The 17,288-nt window shown below is 48.3% G+C and overlaps 1 protein-coding gene across 1 annotated transcript in view; it reads left to right on the top strand.

The window, feature by feature from the left end:
* Nucleotides 1-17,288, top strand: part of LOC140916805 (ovotransferrin-like) — a 74,642-nt gene that overhangs the window by 24,176 nt on the left and 33,178 nt on the right. The window contains exons 13-22 of the mRNA XM_073358691.1: nucleotides 615-765; nucleotides 2,358-2,422; nucleotides 3,560-3,744; nucleotides 5,951-6,137; nucleotides 7,128-7,151; nucleotides 9,039-9,106; nucleotides 13,281-13,440; nucleotides 14,487-14,581; nucleotides 15,958-16,035; nucleotides 16,969-17,051. Of these exons, the coding sequence (XP_073214792.1) occupies nucleotides 615-765; nucleotides 2,358-2,422; nucleotides 3,560-3,744; nucleotides 5,951-6,137; nucleotides 7,128-7,151; nucleotides 9,039-9,106; nucleotides 13,281-13,440; nucleotides 14,487-14,581; nucleotides 15,958-16,035; nucleotides 16,969-17,051 (1,096 nt within the window). The remainder of the gene's footprint in view (nucleotides 1-614; nucleotides 766-2,357; nucleotides 2,423-3,559; nucleotides 3,745-5,950; nucleotides 6,138-7,127; nucleotides 7,152-9,038; nucleotides 9,107-13,280; nucleotides 13,441-14,486; nucleotides 14,582-15,957; nucleotides 16,036-16,968; nucleotides 17,052-17,288) is intronic.

Genomic DNA, 17,288 nt, shown 5'->3' with positions numbered 1-17,288 from the left:
CCAGCTATGGTTGGAGACAGGCTGCTGGACTAGATAGAGCCCCGGTCTGGACCAAAGTAGCAAAATCTGTCTTCCTGCTGTGAAGGTTGTTGGATCAAACCCTGACCCATATTGACAGTGATCCCAGTTCACAATGTTTCCCTTATGCAGCCTCTGCCATTTCTTAGGTTGAAGATATTGCCTATATTGTAAACTCTTTGGGGGCAGGGACTGTCTTTTTGCTCAGTGTCTGTACAGCACCTAGATCAGTGGGGTCCTGGGCCACGACTGCAAAACAAATAATACTTATTTCCAAATTTCCTGTCATTGGCTTTGAGTCTCATGCTGAAAAACTGGTGCACACGATTTGCTGCCCACAGCAGAGATGTGCCTGTTTCTTATTGTGAGTTTCTCTGTCCATAACTTCACTTTGTACACGTGCAGCACAGGAACTGATGGTTTCTAAGGAAATGCCTCCTCAGTCTTTTAAAGAGGTTTTAGTTTTCTTTTCAACTAATTTAAATTACTTCAAGGCCTAATAATGATGAATCATATGAAGATTCTCACTGAGGGATAGAGAAAAGCAAGAGCCAGAGAGGAAATATACAACAGGTGTTCTGTATTTCTCCTGGCAGATAAGTTCTTCAGTGAAGGCTGTGCTCCTGGATCTCCACTTACCTCACCACTCTGCAACTTGTGTGCGGGCTCAGGCAGCAGCCTCCCACCAAATTACAAGTGTGCCGCCAACAGCAATGAGAGATACTATGGATACAGCGGGGCCTTCCGGTAGGTGACTCCAATATAATACTAGGTGCTCCTTGGGCGGTGATGGACTGAGAGCCCTGCCCCTGCTGACAGAGCCCTGAGAATCCTACCTCTTTCCCCTCACTCTAATTTCCTCTTCCCTCCAGGCCCCTCAATGCAGACACCATCTTTCTCCTCATAACTCTCTGCAAAGCCCATCAGTGCTGCTCCTTCAGGAGCAGGAGGAGCGATAATGGATGGGGCTGGAACTTTAGACTTCCCACAGGGCAGGGTCACTAGATCTTACCCTTTAACTGAAAGGGAGAACAGGAACGCATCTGTAAAATCTTCCCTTGAACTCTGTTGAATGATCCCAAAGGAGAACCTAGGGGGCCAGCTCCTTGGCCCTCCAACAGCTCCTTGACCCCTCCAACAGCTCAGGACTAAGTAGCTTGTGCTGATATGAGCCTTGCTGGGCAATTAATGGTGTTTCACTCCCTACTGGTAAAGAAATGACCCAATGCAGCAGTGCTTCACGGCTCGCAGTAGTTTTGGTGTAAGATCCACCTTTCACAGGCTATCGCTATTGAAATGTACAGCCAGGATCCTCGCTGACAGAAATTACAAGGATTTTGAGGGTAGCAAATTGAGTCATGCAACAAGAAAATAAATAAAATAAATAATAATAATTAACAACAGCCAGGGACAGCAGGTTTGTAGAAATTTTGGTGGTGCCCAGAATGCCCAGAGCCCGCCCCTCCCAAACTCTGCCCCCCATCTGCCTAAGGCTCTGGGAGGGAGTTTGGATGGGGGGGAGGAGGTCTGGGGTGCAGGCCCTGGGCTGGAGCAGAGGATTGGGGTGCAGGACGGGTGAGAGGTTGAGCTCTGGGAGTGAGTTTGGGTGGGGGAGGGGGTCTGGGGTGCAGGTTCTGGGAGGGAGTTTGGGGGCAGGAGGGGTGTGTGGGAAGGGGGTGGGGGTGCAGGCTCTGGGACGGAGTTTGGGTGCAGCCTCTGGGCTGGGGGTGGGGGTGCAGGCTCTGGGAGGGAGTTTGGCTGCAGTGGTGCTTGGGGCAGAACACAGACCCACCCTGCCCAGGGGCCGCAGGGAGGGGCCAGCAGCCACATGGAGCGAGCAGGTAGGAAGCTGCTCAGCTCCGCTGCGCTGCCAATGGTGAGTGGGGGCCCCGGGCTGTTTTAAATCACCTGGGGGATGCGCTGGGGCGGGGGGGGGGGCCCAGGGGCAGAAGGCAGGGCCGAGGGAGAGACCAGTGCTGGAGCTGGGCCTGTGGTGCCTGGGAAGGAGGAATATGCCTGGGGCCCAGGCACCATAGGCCCATAGAACTCGCCGCCCATGACAACAGCACACAAGCTTCTTATTCATTGAATAAGCTTACATTTTCTGTTAAATTAAAAAGGGTCAGTGGTGAAATGCACACTGGACTCTGCACATTGCTGGTGGTAAAAGGTTACATTTTAACTGTCCTTGTCAATTCTGTGTCAGTTCTAACAGAGCTAAAAATGCTCACAGATTCAGGTTACAAAAGATGACAAGTATCAACAGCAGATGTGCAGGGAAGGCAACGATTCACAAACACCTGTAACTCCTGATTGTCTTCTCTCTCGGTATTTGTTAGGTGTCTGGTTGAGAAGGGAGACGTGGCCTTTGTTAAGCACACAACTGTCAGTGAGAACACCGATGGTATGCAATTATTTCACCTTGACATTAAACTCCATAAATGACTAGACTGGATATTCATGAAACCTATGGTACAGGCAGGATGGCTGTAAAGGTCTAGGCACTAGATCTGTCAGTAAGCACAGAGAATAGAAAGGGCTGTGGAGAAGGGGAGCATTTCATCATGCTGATGGGAATACCCCATGCTGACTTAGCTGCTGCTGAAGCACATGGTCTAGTAGCGTTGCTTCCCCTCATCGCCATCCCACTGTGCTCTCAGGGCTTGTGCCAAAGCCAGCTGAAGTCAATAGGAGTCTTTCCATCACCTTCAATGGGCTTCGGATCAGGTCATAGAAGGGCAAAGCCTCATTATCTGCTCCGGGATAGAAATTTGCAGATTTGGGTGGGCACGCACACTAGTGCTAGCTTCAGACTCCAGTGGCTGGTCACTGCAGTCTATGGCCCAAGTCCTGCTCACCTTACTCTGGTGTCAGGGAGCAGATGGCATGCTCACCCTGCTCCAGATAAAGCCTGCCTGTTCTGTCTGAGTTCAGTCTTACCCCTTTCCTGGGGTATGACTTTACTGGTAACTCAAACAACAACCATAGAACAGAAACCCCAGTCCAGGCTTTCTCCCCAAGAGTGTTTGGTCCCAGGGCTTCCTGCAGGGACAGGCTGTCTCTGTCCCTAGTTCTCTGACCACAGGCTCATCCCCCTTCTCTTCGTTCCTTGTGGAATTAAAAAGCCACCCCTGCCCCAGTCAGCTCAACTCCCACTCAACAGCTTCATGCAGGGTTCTTGCTCCTGCCAGCCTGTCAAAGAGTCTGCCAGTCACTGTCTCTACACCTGAGAGTTCAATACCCATTTTCACAAGTCCTGGCTATGGTCTTCAAGCCAGCCTAGGGGATTTAGACACATCCTCTAGTAGAATGAATATTAATAGAAGACGTCTGAATAAATCCTCCAGATTTCCCTGACAGTCTCCCCCACACCAGCCGCTCCCTGCTGAGCTCTAGTCAGTACATCTCCTAGACACGTGCATGTATCCAAGTACAAGCACACACAGACATTCCCAGTGATACCCCCCGTGGGCAGCCACACTCAGAGTAAAGCCTGGTGCTGTCAAACAGCTCTAGAGCCTCCATCTAATTCTCTTTCAAGGACATAATGCTGCTGAGTGGGCAAAGGGGCTGAAAAGCAATCAATTCGAGTTGCTGTGCCTGGATGGAAGTCGCGCCTCTCCTACTGAATACAAGAAATGCCACCTGGCTTTAGTTCCTGCCCATGCTGTGGTCACACGGCCAGACAGAGCAGCTGCTGTCCGTCAGATGCTGATAACCCAACAGGTCAGTACTGGGGCAGAAATCTATTTAGCTTGTTTTTATATTCCACTCTTATGCATGACCTGTTATTGGTTCACTCTAAGTGACACAAACCAGTGTTAGAAACTCTTATCAGCACGTCCAACTCCCTGTTCAAATCCAGACAGTTGGCTGTATCAGTGTTTGGATTCATGAGAGTGGATGACCGTCCTGCTACAAATTAAATAGAAGAGGGGCAGTCTATCACACTGAATTTTTTCATCCAAACAGCCCACTGCATTTAATGAAAGGTCTCCCATTGACTTTGGTGGGCATTGGTGCCAGTCCCATAGGATGCCATAAGTCAGATATTTTATGGCATCACAAACCATATAAACTTTTCACGCAGTTGCAGCTTGTTTCCATATTCTGTCTCATCTACTGGAAATCTAAATGCACAAATAGTTTTCATACCATTGCAAGAAAAGTAGAGGCGATCAGGACCTTCCTCTTTTGCTGGCAGAGATTCCTGCTGTGACGGGTTGGGTCATAGAAACCACCTTAGGACTGCCACCTGATGTGTTGAGACTACCCCGAGCCTATTTCCCCTGGCAGCTTGGGACTTCGGTACACTGCCTAGTTTCGGTACACTGCCCGGCTTCGGTACACGCTAGCCTGCTACAAACACAGACCCAGGTCTGAACCACGTCCCCTAAAAACTGCAGGCTTAACTGAAAACAGCTTAAGAAGTGCTCCTGTCTCCAGCATCCAGATACCCAGCTCTCAATGGGGTCCAAACCCCAAATAAATCCATTTTACTCTGTATAAAGCTTATAGAGGGTAAACTACTAAATTGCTCGCCCTCTATAACACTGATAGAGAGATATGCACAGCTGTTTGCTCCCCCAGGTATTAATACTTGCTCTGGGTTAATTAATAAGTAAAATGTGATTTTATTAAATATAAAAAGTAGGATTTACGTGGTTCCAAGTAATAACAGACAGAACGAAGTAAATTACCAAGCAAAATAAAACAAAAACATGCAAGTCTAAGCCTAATACGGTAGGAAAATAAATGCAGGTAAATCTCATCCTCAGAGATGTTCCAATAAGCTTCTTTAACAGACTTGCTCCTAGTCTGGGTCCAGCAATCACTCACAACCCTGTAGTTACTGTCCTATGTTCCAGTTTCTTTTAGGCATCTCTTTGGGGTGGAGAGGCTATCCATTGAGCCAGCTGAAGACAAAATGGAGGGGTTTCCCAGGGCCTTATATAGTCTCTCTCTTGTGGATGGAAACCCCTAGTGTTCTCCTGTGAAGAATCACAGCTACAAGATGGCGTTTTGGAGTCACATGGGCAAGTCACATGTCCATGCACAACTCAGTTCTTTACAGGCCGACGCCATTGTTTACACGTTAATTTGAACATTCCCAGGAAAGCTCAGATGTGGACTGATGTCTCTCCAGGTCCATTGTTAGCTAAGTACTCCCAATTACTTGAGCAACCCCTTCACACTATGTTGACCAAATCTGCCTTATGTGCGTCCTACAGCAAACACTTTAAATACAAGCACAGAGCCAACACTTATAACTTCAGATATAAAAATGATACATGCATACAAATAGGATGAATACATTCAGTAGAACATAACCTTTGCAAAGATATGTTACATGGCATATCTAGCATAAAACATATTCCTGTTATGTCATATTTACACTCATAAGCATATTTCTATAAAGCATTATGGGGTGCAACGTCACACCTGGTATACAAGAGAAATTGTCCTATGGGAAGCTCTGGCCACCTTAAGCTGAGCCTCAAAGTGAACTTGTGAGACCGGAGAATCCAACCCTCTGCATGAGGAAAATATGTATTTTGAGATCTTTCACTATTTCTATAGGACCAAAACTGATTAAGATCAGTCATGTAGTGGTACACTGCTTCATACTGCAGTCCCTGCTCTCTGTATTCGGGTTTTCTACCTTGCCCAACACTGTGGTATCTGAGCTCTTTCCAGGTAAATCTGCATGGTGAAGCCCCTACTGGATTTTGTGGATTCTTCTGCTCTCCTCCCATCCTTGTAGAAGGAAGTTCTTTTGGGAGTGTATGCAAACATTTTTTTTTTACATTGTTCTGTTGATGGTGAGAGAACTTTTTCTCCAGCTTTGCACCCTACAGATGATCTGACTTTGCATGAGGCTGAGTCTTTGCTTTCATCTATGTCCATTTACCCATTCACTCCTGTATTTCAGGCATTGTATGGAAGCAATGGATCTCAGACAGATATCTTCCAGATGTTTCAGTCTGAAACCAAGGACCTTTTATTCAAGGATTCCACCACGTGCCTGATTCAACTCCCCAGTGGAATAACCTATGAGCAGTACCTGGGAAAAGAATACTTTGATTCTGTCTCTAGTCTCAATCAGTGCTCACCATCAGGTAACTGTAACAAACTCAGATGAGAAATAGATGAACTGCATCTCTCTGCTACACAGACATGAAGATCATGGGGAGTTGGGGCTCGAGGGAGTTATGTCTGTCACTGCCCAGTCCAGTTTTCCAAGCAAAATGAAAGCAACAACTTATGAAGATATCAATAGATCTTTTTTCGTGTAAAAATGTTTAGTTGAACCATGCTGGATTGGTATCACCAGACACCAAGGTCTGTTATTTATCTCTAGTATAGGTACAGTATGAGAAGTGGTGATGCAACCTTCCCTGCCCTGCCAATGTGCTCAATCCTGTTCTGTAGAAACTATGTCTTAGGAGAAGAGAGGACGAGTTCCTTTTTCACGTCCATTCAGTACTTGGCCTCTCCTCTGAGATTGCCAACAAAAAGGGAAATTAGAGGAGAAGCCAAGAAAGGAAGGTAGCTTTTGTGATGTGGACTCGTGTCCACTAAGAATCTAGCCTGAGATCACCAGTTCGTTTCACACAGTCCACTGTCCGCTCAGTGAATGGTAGCGACTCTTGGCCCCTGCTGACCTGGCACAGATTTGAACCAGTGCCCAAGAATCCTCTTACAAGTCCCTTGAGCCCGTCCAGTCCACTGGCCACTTATTATGAAAAAGTTTATTCCCCAACTGGAACGGTTTTCCAGAGAGAGCTGGAAACAATATATTGCTGTGAGCTCTCCAGCCAGCCAGTGCTCCTGCCCCATTTCCTATGGTGCTTCGTGCTTGGAGAACACATGGCCAGAGTAGCTCTGAGCAGCCTGCCCCTGATCCATTCCCAACAGTGAACTCCTGTCGGGACTGGGTTGGGAGAGCTCTTTGTAGCACTTTGTGCATGTAAACCTAGGGTATGTTTTCCACATGAGAGATTGTTACTGTAGTGTTATCTGTGCTGGTAGGATGTGAGATGTATTTATTTTCTGTTTAAGCAAGCTGCCAGCAATATCTGAATCTGCCTGTTCTCTTCCCCTTACAGAACTCCTCCAGGTCTGCAGCTTCAGTGACTTGAACTGATCAGATTAACGGGAGCTCCTCACCATGGGAGGAAAAATCTGGAAGCTTCATTCCTTGCAGCATTCTCAGCACTGACCTCTAGCTAGCTGGGGTCCCACTGCTGCTGTTTCTTTCCCCCCTTTTAACTCACCACCAAAGAGGTGTCTAGCCTGTTTTCATGACATTTATGACTCCCTGATGTCACCAGAGCAAGAAATAAAATCTCAGAGTCTAACATTGGGCTTGCTGTGATTTAGTTTGAAGTTCTTCTTTGCATTTGCAGAATCTCAACTATTACAGAATGCTTTCAAATACAAACACGGCCTCACAGAAATGTACATATTTATTTTTCAGAGTGTGTGGTGTGCTATCATATTTCTTTGATAGCATGAACAAGGCATCTATACAGCTGCTCTGGTAACAAATAATACATACCCAGAATAACCCAAACCAATAGAGCTTATTCAGCACTAAACCTTAGATACCAAGTGGAACCAGTCAGAAATGTTGAGCTGCAATTTCCATTAATGCTTCATGACCAGCATTTCTGATGCAATAGGTTGGCACCTGTAAGCAGCAAATAAACATAGTTCACTGCATGGAAAATTTTGATTGTGTGCTTTTCCAGAAGGTCAATTGTATCCAACCAGCTAAAATCTCCAAAGTATTGACATACCAACTCTCTCAGAGAATGCATGGTCTGACCAGCCTCTCATAGCTCCAGTCAAGTGCCCCTCTTGGCTACTCCCAGACTGCTGTGTGGGGATCTAGCAACCGAATCCCTGAGTGCTTTCAGCCTCCAGAGTTGGAACAGAGCCCAGGCACTGCCCCTATCTTCAGGTCCCTAGGCACACTCTTGAGATGCCGATCCTCTATCTAGCACCCCCTCCTGAGGGCTGAGACTGCACAGTCCAACTGCCCGGTGGGTACTGACCCCTCAGGCTCCTCAACAGCTTCAACCCGCTCTCTCCCAGAACTCCATCCAATGGTATGAGCCTTCTGGATTACAGTTTACTTCTTCAAGGGGCTACGTGAATAGTGCAATGCATGAAACACACAGACAGGACTCTTTGCTCCTTACTCAATCATACAAGAAATACAGAGATCTATACAAAGTAAAGCCTACACACATTTCCCTACCTCAGTTTTCTCATCACTCCAGAGCTGGGAGCTAGAATCAGAGCCCACCACGGCCGTCCAGGATCCTTCTGCTGCAGTGCACTTCTCCACCCCAGGAGCTGACACTATTCTCGGGGGTAGGGGGGAAGAAGGGAACAGAAAGAACCCAGCCCGTTAGGGCCACTCCCTCCTCCCTACCCCCTGGGGGACTTGGAGGACAAGATTGATTTGGAGGTTGTGGGCAAGGTTAATTGTTGGGCAGATGTGGGGCGAGAGCATCTGCAGCAGAGCCCAGACTCCCTTCACCCAATGCAGATAGGAGATGGGGCAGCCCACCCTGGGGATGGGTGGGAGAAATTCACAAACCAAAAGACAGACCAAAACCCAAAATCATCTTGTAAAAGAAATCTCATGATTTGGGGGCCAGTCTGGTGACTTTGGGGAGGAGGGTCTGACATGATTTTTGATCTCTTGAGGTTGGCACTGGCAGAACTGTGCTTACAGGGTGGCAGCGAAGTGGAGAGAGTGGAAAATTCCCCAACCAGACTATGACAGAGATGCAAAGCAGGAGTTTTAAAAGGACTCACAGTGGAGGAAGAGTGGGGGAGACACAGAGGAGAGAGCAAGGGGATAAACTGACCCAAGTCAGAGTCGAGCTGTGGGGAGAAGGCTCCATCTAGGAAAGAGGGGGGCAAACTACAGCCCGCGATCCGGCCCACAGGACCCTTCCCTCTGGCCCCTCCCCTGCTGCTCCCTCCCTCCCTGCCTCCCTCAGAGTCACAGTTGCCCCAGCGCCTGGGCAGTGTGGCTGCAGCTCCAGCTGCACGGCATGGCTATCGCGCCGTCAGACATGGTGCTCCTGGGTGGCGTGGTCAAGGGGAGGGGAGCAGGGGCGGTTGCAGGGGGGCGGTCAAGGGGCCTGGGCCCCGCTGCCGGGGACAGGGTCAGAGCAAGCCAGGGCCCCCCTCCACCCCCAGCATTCTTGGCCCCTGTCCCCAGCAGCCAAGCCCAGACAGGGAGCGAGGCCTGCTGAACTGCCAGGGAGAGCAGCCGAACGAACAGGGGAAACACATGGGGAAAGGACTGAGCCCCCTGTTCCGCCACCCCACAGGTAACGTGTGGTGGAGAGAGCAGGGAGGGTTGGATAGGGGACAGGGAGGGCCCACGGGGTGGTCAGGGGGTAGGGAGCAGGGGGGATTGGATAGGGGATGGGTGTCCTGGGGGGATGGTCAGGAGGCAGAGAGCAGGGCTGTTTGGATAGGATGTGGGAGTCCCGGGGAGCAGTCGGGGGGGCTGGATGGGGGGGGTTCCGGGGGGCTGGATAGGGGGCAGGGGCCAGGCTATGCCTCACTGTTTAGGGAGGCATAGCCTCCCCCAGGCTTCTCTACCCAGCCCTCCACACAATTTCTGTACCCAATGTGGCCCTAGGGCCAAAAAGTTTGCCCACCCCAATCTAGGAGAACATTAGCCAACCCCTTCTTGCAGCAGCTCTGATTGGTTGTTCTGATGCATGGGCAAGTGGGGCAGGCACCAATCACAGGGCTAAGATTTGCTAGGGTGCTGTGGCTTCTTAGCATCAGACTGGGCCCAAGCCCTCCCAAAATCTGGTTCACTTGTGAAAAGTTGTGTGAGGTAGTAACACTGCAGACAAGTAGGAGGAAGTATCTTCTCCCAGCTCCAGCCAACCTGCTTAGCATATCTATTGGCCAGTCAGCTTACAGCCATTAAATTTAAGGGTCATACCTGCTTAGGGTGACCCGAATTGGGTGGGACAGTCTCAAAATCCAGAGTTCAAGTCCTGGTCTGAATGACTCCAGGACAGTATTTGTCCCAGCTCTGCACCTGTCTAAGGCTCAGAGGCAGCACCAGTCTCACCCCTGCTCCTCCTCTTCCCCATAGGCCCCACCCACTGGCCAGGCCAGAAGCTAGAGTGGGGCCATGGTAAGAGCCACCCAGGGAGACTGGGCCACTGTGGGGAGCCCTGGACCCTCCACCTGCCCTGGGTGGCACACTTGTTATTTCTAGTGCAGCCCAGCTTGCTTCAGGCTGAATCCTGAAGGGGCTTACAAAGTGCAGTCAGGTTAAGCTAACTTGCTGAGCAAGGATGCTGATCTGTAATTTATAGCAGTGCTCTTAAAGTACAGGATATTTGATTCAGGGGCTTCAGTTTCAGAGTTCCCTTTGGATTATTTAAACACTAGTTTGGGATTTTTTTAGGGATCTTATGTCCTGGTTGTCTCCACTGATCTGGGCCAGTGTTGCTAACGCTTGTGATTGGCTGGAGTTTTCCCCAAAGCCCAAACCGCTGCAGTCAAGAGACTGTGTGAAGAGTAACCTCAACTTTCATTAACAAAAAAAGAAAATGTATAGGTCTGATGTTTGCAGAGAAAAACTTGAAAAAGCTTAGGTGTGCCTTTTAAAGCCTGTGCAAAAGAAGGCATAGAAAAAGAATCCATAATTTATTATTTAAAAAAACCTCAAGATTTTTAAGCCCATTCCATGATTTTTGGAGGGCCCTGCCTCATCATTTTTGAAAGCTTTGAGGTCAGTAATACTGAAATCAGACCATAAGTGGCCAGTTTTTACTTTGCAGAGTGACAGCATGTTTTCAGGCCTCTGTGTATTCTCAGACAGGCACTTTTTATCTTATTAGTAGCGCGTGATGCTTTAACTCAGAGGTGGGCAAACTACAGCCCGCGGGCCACATCTGGTCCAAGGGACCGTCCTGCCTGGCCCTTGAGCTCCTGGCTGGGGAGGCTAGCCCCCGGCCCCTCCCCTGCTGTCCCCTGTAGCTACGCCGCTGTGCGGGGAGTGTGGCTGGCTCCGTCTGGGCGGCGGGGCTGTGAGCTCCTGCTGCTCTGAGTGGCCTGGTAAGGGAACGGGGAGGAGGGGGGTTGGATAAGGAGCAGAGAGTCCTGGGGAACAGTCAGGGGACAGGGAGCAGGGGGTGGTTGGATGGGGCAGAGGTTCGGGGTGGGGGCGGTCACGGGATGGGGAATAGGCGTTGGATAGGGCGTGGGAGTCCCGGGGGGCCTGTCAGTGGGCAGTGGTGTGGATAGAGGTCGGGGCAGTCAGGGGACAGGGAGTAGCGGGGGTTGGATGGGTCGGGGATTCTGAGGGGGGCAGTCAGGAGGCGGGAAGTGGGTGGGGGCCAGGCTGTTTGGGGAGGCACAGCCTTCCCTACCCAGCCCTCCACACAGTTTCGCACCCCATTGTGGCCCTCGGGCCAAAAAGTTTGCCCACCCCTGCTTTAACTGCGTGGACCTCTCTCACTTGACTCGAGTACAGCAGTTGCTTGACTGGAAACAGAAGTAGGCTTGTAACTTGGACCCCTTGTTTGCTGTAGCTCTCCATGTACATATTTATTAAGAAAACTATTGGTTTGAATATGGAGAGAACAGGGGTTAGTGAGCTGGAGAGCAAACATGGGGAGTAGCCTCTGCTTTGCTAATTTACATCTTAGCCGTACTTAATGATTTTAGCTTCTATTAGCAGCAGCTTGCTGAGTTGTTATTTTTAGAGGAGCAAGCCCTATGTGTAAAAAACAGTACCATCAAATGTGAGTAATTTCAAATGGATTATTTATATCCAAAAATTCATTACATATCTGGCAATTTAGTAGTGGCCCTGTGGAAAATATATTACTGTATATACTCATGTAATTAGAGACAATATAATGTACATACGCAAGGGGGCACAATTCAAGTTGCCAAGCAGCCTTAATCCTGACCTTTCCTAACCTTTGAGTACTTGACTTTGCAACGCTAATAATTTTCTCTTAATGCCATTTTTTGTACGGAATATACTATGTAATATGTAGAATTCAAGAACACAGCAGCAGGCGGATTCCTTTCTCCCATGGTGCTCCATATAACTGCCTGTTTAGCTGTGGAACTCATGCACGTCACTCTGGTGGTGATCCATGAACTGCTATCTTGTCAAGCCTTTGGGAAATGGCCCACTATGGTCTGGAACTATTTGGCGTTATAAATTGAAAAATCCTGATGTGGTGGCGATGCTGGTTGTCCTACATGGGAGCAGGAGGTAGGCATGACTGCCAGTGACCCTGGTACAAAAAGAGAAGTCGCTGTTAAAAGTTTTACAGACTGTCTGGCAGCAATTGCTTGCAGACTGCTGAGTGACTGCACTTAGCAAAGCCACCTATGGCGCTGGGCTCCTGGCAGAGTCGGACTACGGCCCACAGTGCAACGAGCTCCATGGGAGGAGGGCTGGGCCCTCACGCCATGTAGGATTACCATATTTTAAGTTCCCAAATAGAGGACACTGCTGGGTGGAGGGGGAGTATAGTTTCTACAGTAGTTCCTTTCTAATTTGAATATCGAATATTTATAAATAACAAGTGTGATGACCTCAAAAACAAATGAAAATCAAATTTAAATGTACCTTTTCTCAGGCAGTCAATCCCGGCCCACAGCCGCTGCTCTCCAGCCGCCCAGTTCTGAAGGCAGTGCTGCCGCCAGCAGCAGCGCAGAAGTAAGGGCGGCCTCCGGTAAACACGCATGCTGGGATTTGCAGTTCTACCAGTACTGAGGTTGGAAAAAGGAGGAGAAAGGAAAAATCACAGACGTGTATATTTCAAAAATCCACTAGGACAGAGATCAGAGGAGAGGCCGTGTGCAGGGAAACCCGGACGTCTGGTAACCCTGGCACCATGGGCGCTACAGTGAGGCTCCCGACACGGGCCCTGGGCTGCTCAGAGGAGTGGAAGTGGCCTGGAAAGATACCCTCTCTGCCTGTGACCTGCACAGGGGAATGTGGGGAGGTAAACTGGGTCAGGCCAGGCAACCGTAGAAGGGACCAACACTCTGTGGGGCCCCGGCTCAGGGCACCGCCCTCCAGGCCAGGAGAGGGCTAAAAAGAGAACTCCCCGGAGGCTCTCCAGAGAAGGCCCTAAAGGACCACAATTCCCGAGAGCCCTTGTGGCGAGACTGTCGGCGGTTGCGACCCGGAAACTACGTTTTCCATGATGCATCTGCACGGCGCAGGCCATGACTAGGGACACGTGGCTCTCAGCGCGGGGCAGGGGATGGCGCTGGAGGGCGACCAGCGAAGCGGGCTGCAGCCCTACCTGGACTCGCTGCGGCGGGAGCTGCGGGGGCCGGACGCGACCCTGCTCTCGGTGCTACTGGCGCTGCTGGCCGTGGCCCTGACCCTGCGTGAGTGACCGCGGCCTGATACCCCGGCCCGGTTCCCCGACTCCCTACCCGGCCCGCCTTCCCCTGCCGGTACCCCGGACGTCCTGCGCGGCCCGGCCTGCCTTCCCCCTGCCGCCCCGACAGGCCGCCTGGCCGGCCTACCTCCCCGGCCCGGTACCCCAGCCCCCTAACTTACTGAAAGTACCAGCGTCACAAATTCAGTGCGCACAACCACCCCCTCCTGTGGTTTGTTTTTGAATGCGCTTTTAATTTACAGCGGAACCCCATTTATCCGATCTAATTAGGACTGGGGCCAGATCAGATAATCAGAAATTGGGCTAATCGGGAGAATTGGCAAAGAGCTTTCTATCCCTTATTTTAAGATGAGGTGGGAGTTCAGGCAGTCAGCCCCTGGTGAGTGATGGCTCGCTTAATATGAAGAGCCAGATAAAGGAGGCGTGGATAAAAGGGGTTCTATTGTATATCAATAAAACGTGTTCAAACTGATACGTGTATATATATCGGCTCAGGAAACTAAAGTTCAGCGTTTCATTTTAATTGTGGAAAAACGCAGATTTTTGTTGTTTTTATTATTGGAGAATTTGGGGTTTTGTATCATGGAAAACTAGGATCCCTGGTCAACTTTGCTCTGTTGCAGCTGAATATTCTCGGATGTGGTCCATGAGTTTTCAGTGAAGTTTGGCTATATGGAAAATTTAGAAAAGCTAGTATGAACCATTTGTTAGCTAGAGAGATTTAGAGAAAAAATGGTGGGACTTGCGAAATTAAAGGGAGTATTATTTAATTTTAACTCTAGCTAATTAATTGTTCATCTATAACAGGTAGTATTAAACCTCGTCAGTAAGAAATTCAAAGCCAGCTTACCTGTGAAGATGCTATGGCACCTCCATAATGCTCAGAGCAAGGTTAGATGAAAAGGGGTAAGATATCTGAGCTGTATCTAGACTAGTACTTCCACCAATGATGAATTACAGATCCAAAATTTGTTTGTACGGATGCATGCTTGGCCATATGCTGGTATCCTATAATTTTTTCTCTTTCCACAGTGGTTTGGAAACTTATTCAGGGCAGGAAGAGCAGCCGGAGGACGGTGCTTCTGGTAGGCCTTTGTGATTCAGGAAAAACACTGCTGTTTGTCCGAGTAAGTAAGGTCTTGTGTGTTTTATAGTACTTCTGCCACTGAGATTTTCAAGGCGAATGAAAGCTGAGTGGCTCGTTCTCTTCATTTCAAACCTTTAATGGGCTGTTTGGGTGCATTTGTGGAAGGGGAGAATTCTCTTTAAATTAAAACTTGCAAGTATAGTAGATTCTGCTTAATAGAAACCTGGATGTTAACTTCCAGTTAATAACATCATTTTGTTGGGAATCAGCCCTGTTGCATTGACTTTAAGGTTACTGGGATTCAGATATTGGCAATGGCATGCCATTTATTAAGGACAGTTTTTTAGGAGGAAGGCTTCAGGGAAGAAAGCACTGGCAATCCCTGGAGAGTTGAGGTACTGTGCTGCTCTGTGGATTCCCACTGCCTCTACTCACTGTAGAAGTCCCAGCATCTGGGCTGCAGCCCTGCTGCCTGCAGGTACATTTCCTTGGCTGCAGCCCTACAAGTCGCAGGCCAGCGTTTCCTACCCTGGTTGCAGCCCTGCAAACGTGCCTTCCACTTACTGGCAACTGCTGTATAATGGCAACTTTTTGCATGCTACTGAGGGGTTGCTAATAAGCAGGATCTGGTGCACTTTGTTTTATTCCCTCTTGTTTGCAAAATGCTCCTTGAAACATGAAGATTAGAAAACCTATTTTTTATCTAATTGGTACATTATTTATTCAGTTTTGAAAAGAACTGGAAATGATGATGACTTTGTAAATGCCTTTTTAAAACATGTATTTAAATCTGTCACACTTTCCCAATCAGTTTGATTATAAAGTGGGCCAAATATCAGACCTATGATATTTTATTCTTTTGTTAAAAGAAGTTTCAAAACTAAGTTAATCTCTTTATATATTCCTGTATTTCCATTACCTTGTTCTAAATGTTGTTTCATCCCTGATTTTAGAAATCAGGCTGATTAAACAACTGGTTCATACATAAGTAAAAGTTAATTATAGCTCAACACGCTGCTTTTTGTTTGCTTGGGTAGTCTTCAGTGTCCCTATTCTGTTTCCAGTAAGGCTGCTGGGATACAGAGCAAAGAATGTTTAGTGTTTTCTTGAGAAGAAACTGCCTACAGCATTGTAATTGCATGTCATTCTGGACTGTGATTAAGCATTAATGGCAGCTTTGAATTAGGCTTGGTGTTGGAGCCATTCATTTGGGGGGATGGAAGTGTTCCATGGAGATGAAGCCAGCCAATGTTAATTGATTGGGCGGTTCCTGGAATGATAGGAAACAATCAGTGTAACATTTCCTAAAACAGACAATTCCATCATTTTGCTGAAATTTCACTGAGTAGAAAAACCATTTTCTCTGAAGCCTGGAAATAGGATTGATTTTCCTCTGTCTTGTTTTATTTTTAATAGCTGTTAACAGGCACTTACCGAAACACCCAGACCTCCATAACTGATAGCTCTGCTGTTTACAGAGTCAGTAATGACAAGGTAAGCAGACACTGGTTTGGATTTTGCATAAAAGTCTTGGGATGTGATGAGTTTGGTTGTGAGTTGGTGGCCTTAGAATTTACAGCTGATTACAGTCAGATTCTGCAGAGAGAGGCACTAGTCTCCGCAGTAGTTAAGCGGAAGCTATCAATCTGATTTGGTATCTCCTCCTCCAAGTTTTGCCAAAACTGGAACCAGTCTGCCGAAAATTTCACTCGGTTGGTCTTAACCTGGAGTAGAATCTTTCTAGAGGGGCTGGGACAAATCCGTGATGGAAGGGCAAAGAGGGAATGGAGGTGTGAGAAGCTCAAGTGGGTTTCATTCCATTGTCAGTTTATATTTTTAGTTTCTTTGGCTCATCGTATCTTCAGAGTAGCAGCCGTGTTAGTCTGTATTCGCAAAAAGAAAAGGAGTACTTGTGGCATCCGATGAAGTGAGCTGTAGCTCACGAAAGCTCATGCTCAAATAAATTTGTTAGTCTCTAAGGTGCCACAAGTCCTCCTTTTCTTTTTGCGTACTCTTAGCCTTACTTGTAACTAGTTGTAGCAACACAAAACATGACCATGCTTGAGAACGTATGAAGTGTGTGGGGAAAGGTTCAACTAGCAGTTTAAATCAGCCTGGAGCTTGGCCTAGGAGAGAGATAGTTGTGATGGTGGTATGGGGGCCTCTTACACTCATGTATAGAGGCTGCCTATCAACAGCAAATAAGTGGGAGATTTGGGACACATATGCTGTAGGAGAAATGATGATACCAAAAGGGGCTGGGGAACTACAAAGCAGTCTTGTTTGCCATGCAGGCCATGTCTGGCTGTAGAAGATGAACTGTCGTGTGTCTTGTGTTTACATATTTTATTACCCAGGCCTGCATGATCATGCATATTTGTGGATTAAATATTGATGGAACTGTTACTGCTTCTGGTCCATTTACAGGGCTCTAGTGTGACGCTGATTGACCTCCCAGGCCATGAGAGCTTGCGACTTCAGTTCTTGGAGAAGTTCAAAGCTGCAGCTAGGTAAGTGGTTGAAGAATGGAGGAGATGGATGCTTCAGTCTGTAAATGGAGAGAGGCAAAATTATGATACGAAGGCTGGGTTGAGGCGTGAGTTCAGAGAGATTCGAGCAAATCTAGAGCCCCTATAAAGCTGTTCTCTTGTGCCCTGTGTTATAAGGTCAAAAAACAACGTGCAGCCTCCTTCGTTTCCTCCGCCCTTCCATCTCCCGGAACTGCTCTGCCATGTCAGGGTGGGGGT

The sequence above is a fragment of the Lepidochelys kempii genome, chromosome 9, assembly GCF_965140265.1.
Source record: "Lepidochelys kempii isolate rLepKem1 chromosome 9, rLepKem1.hap2, whole genome shotgun sequence".
NCBI lineage: Eukaryota > Metazoa > Chordata > Testudines > Cheloniidae > Lepidochelys > Lepidochelys kempii.
This window is presented reverse-complemented; position numbering and strand designations above follow the sequence as displayed.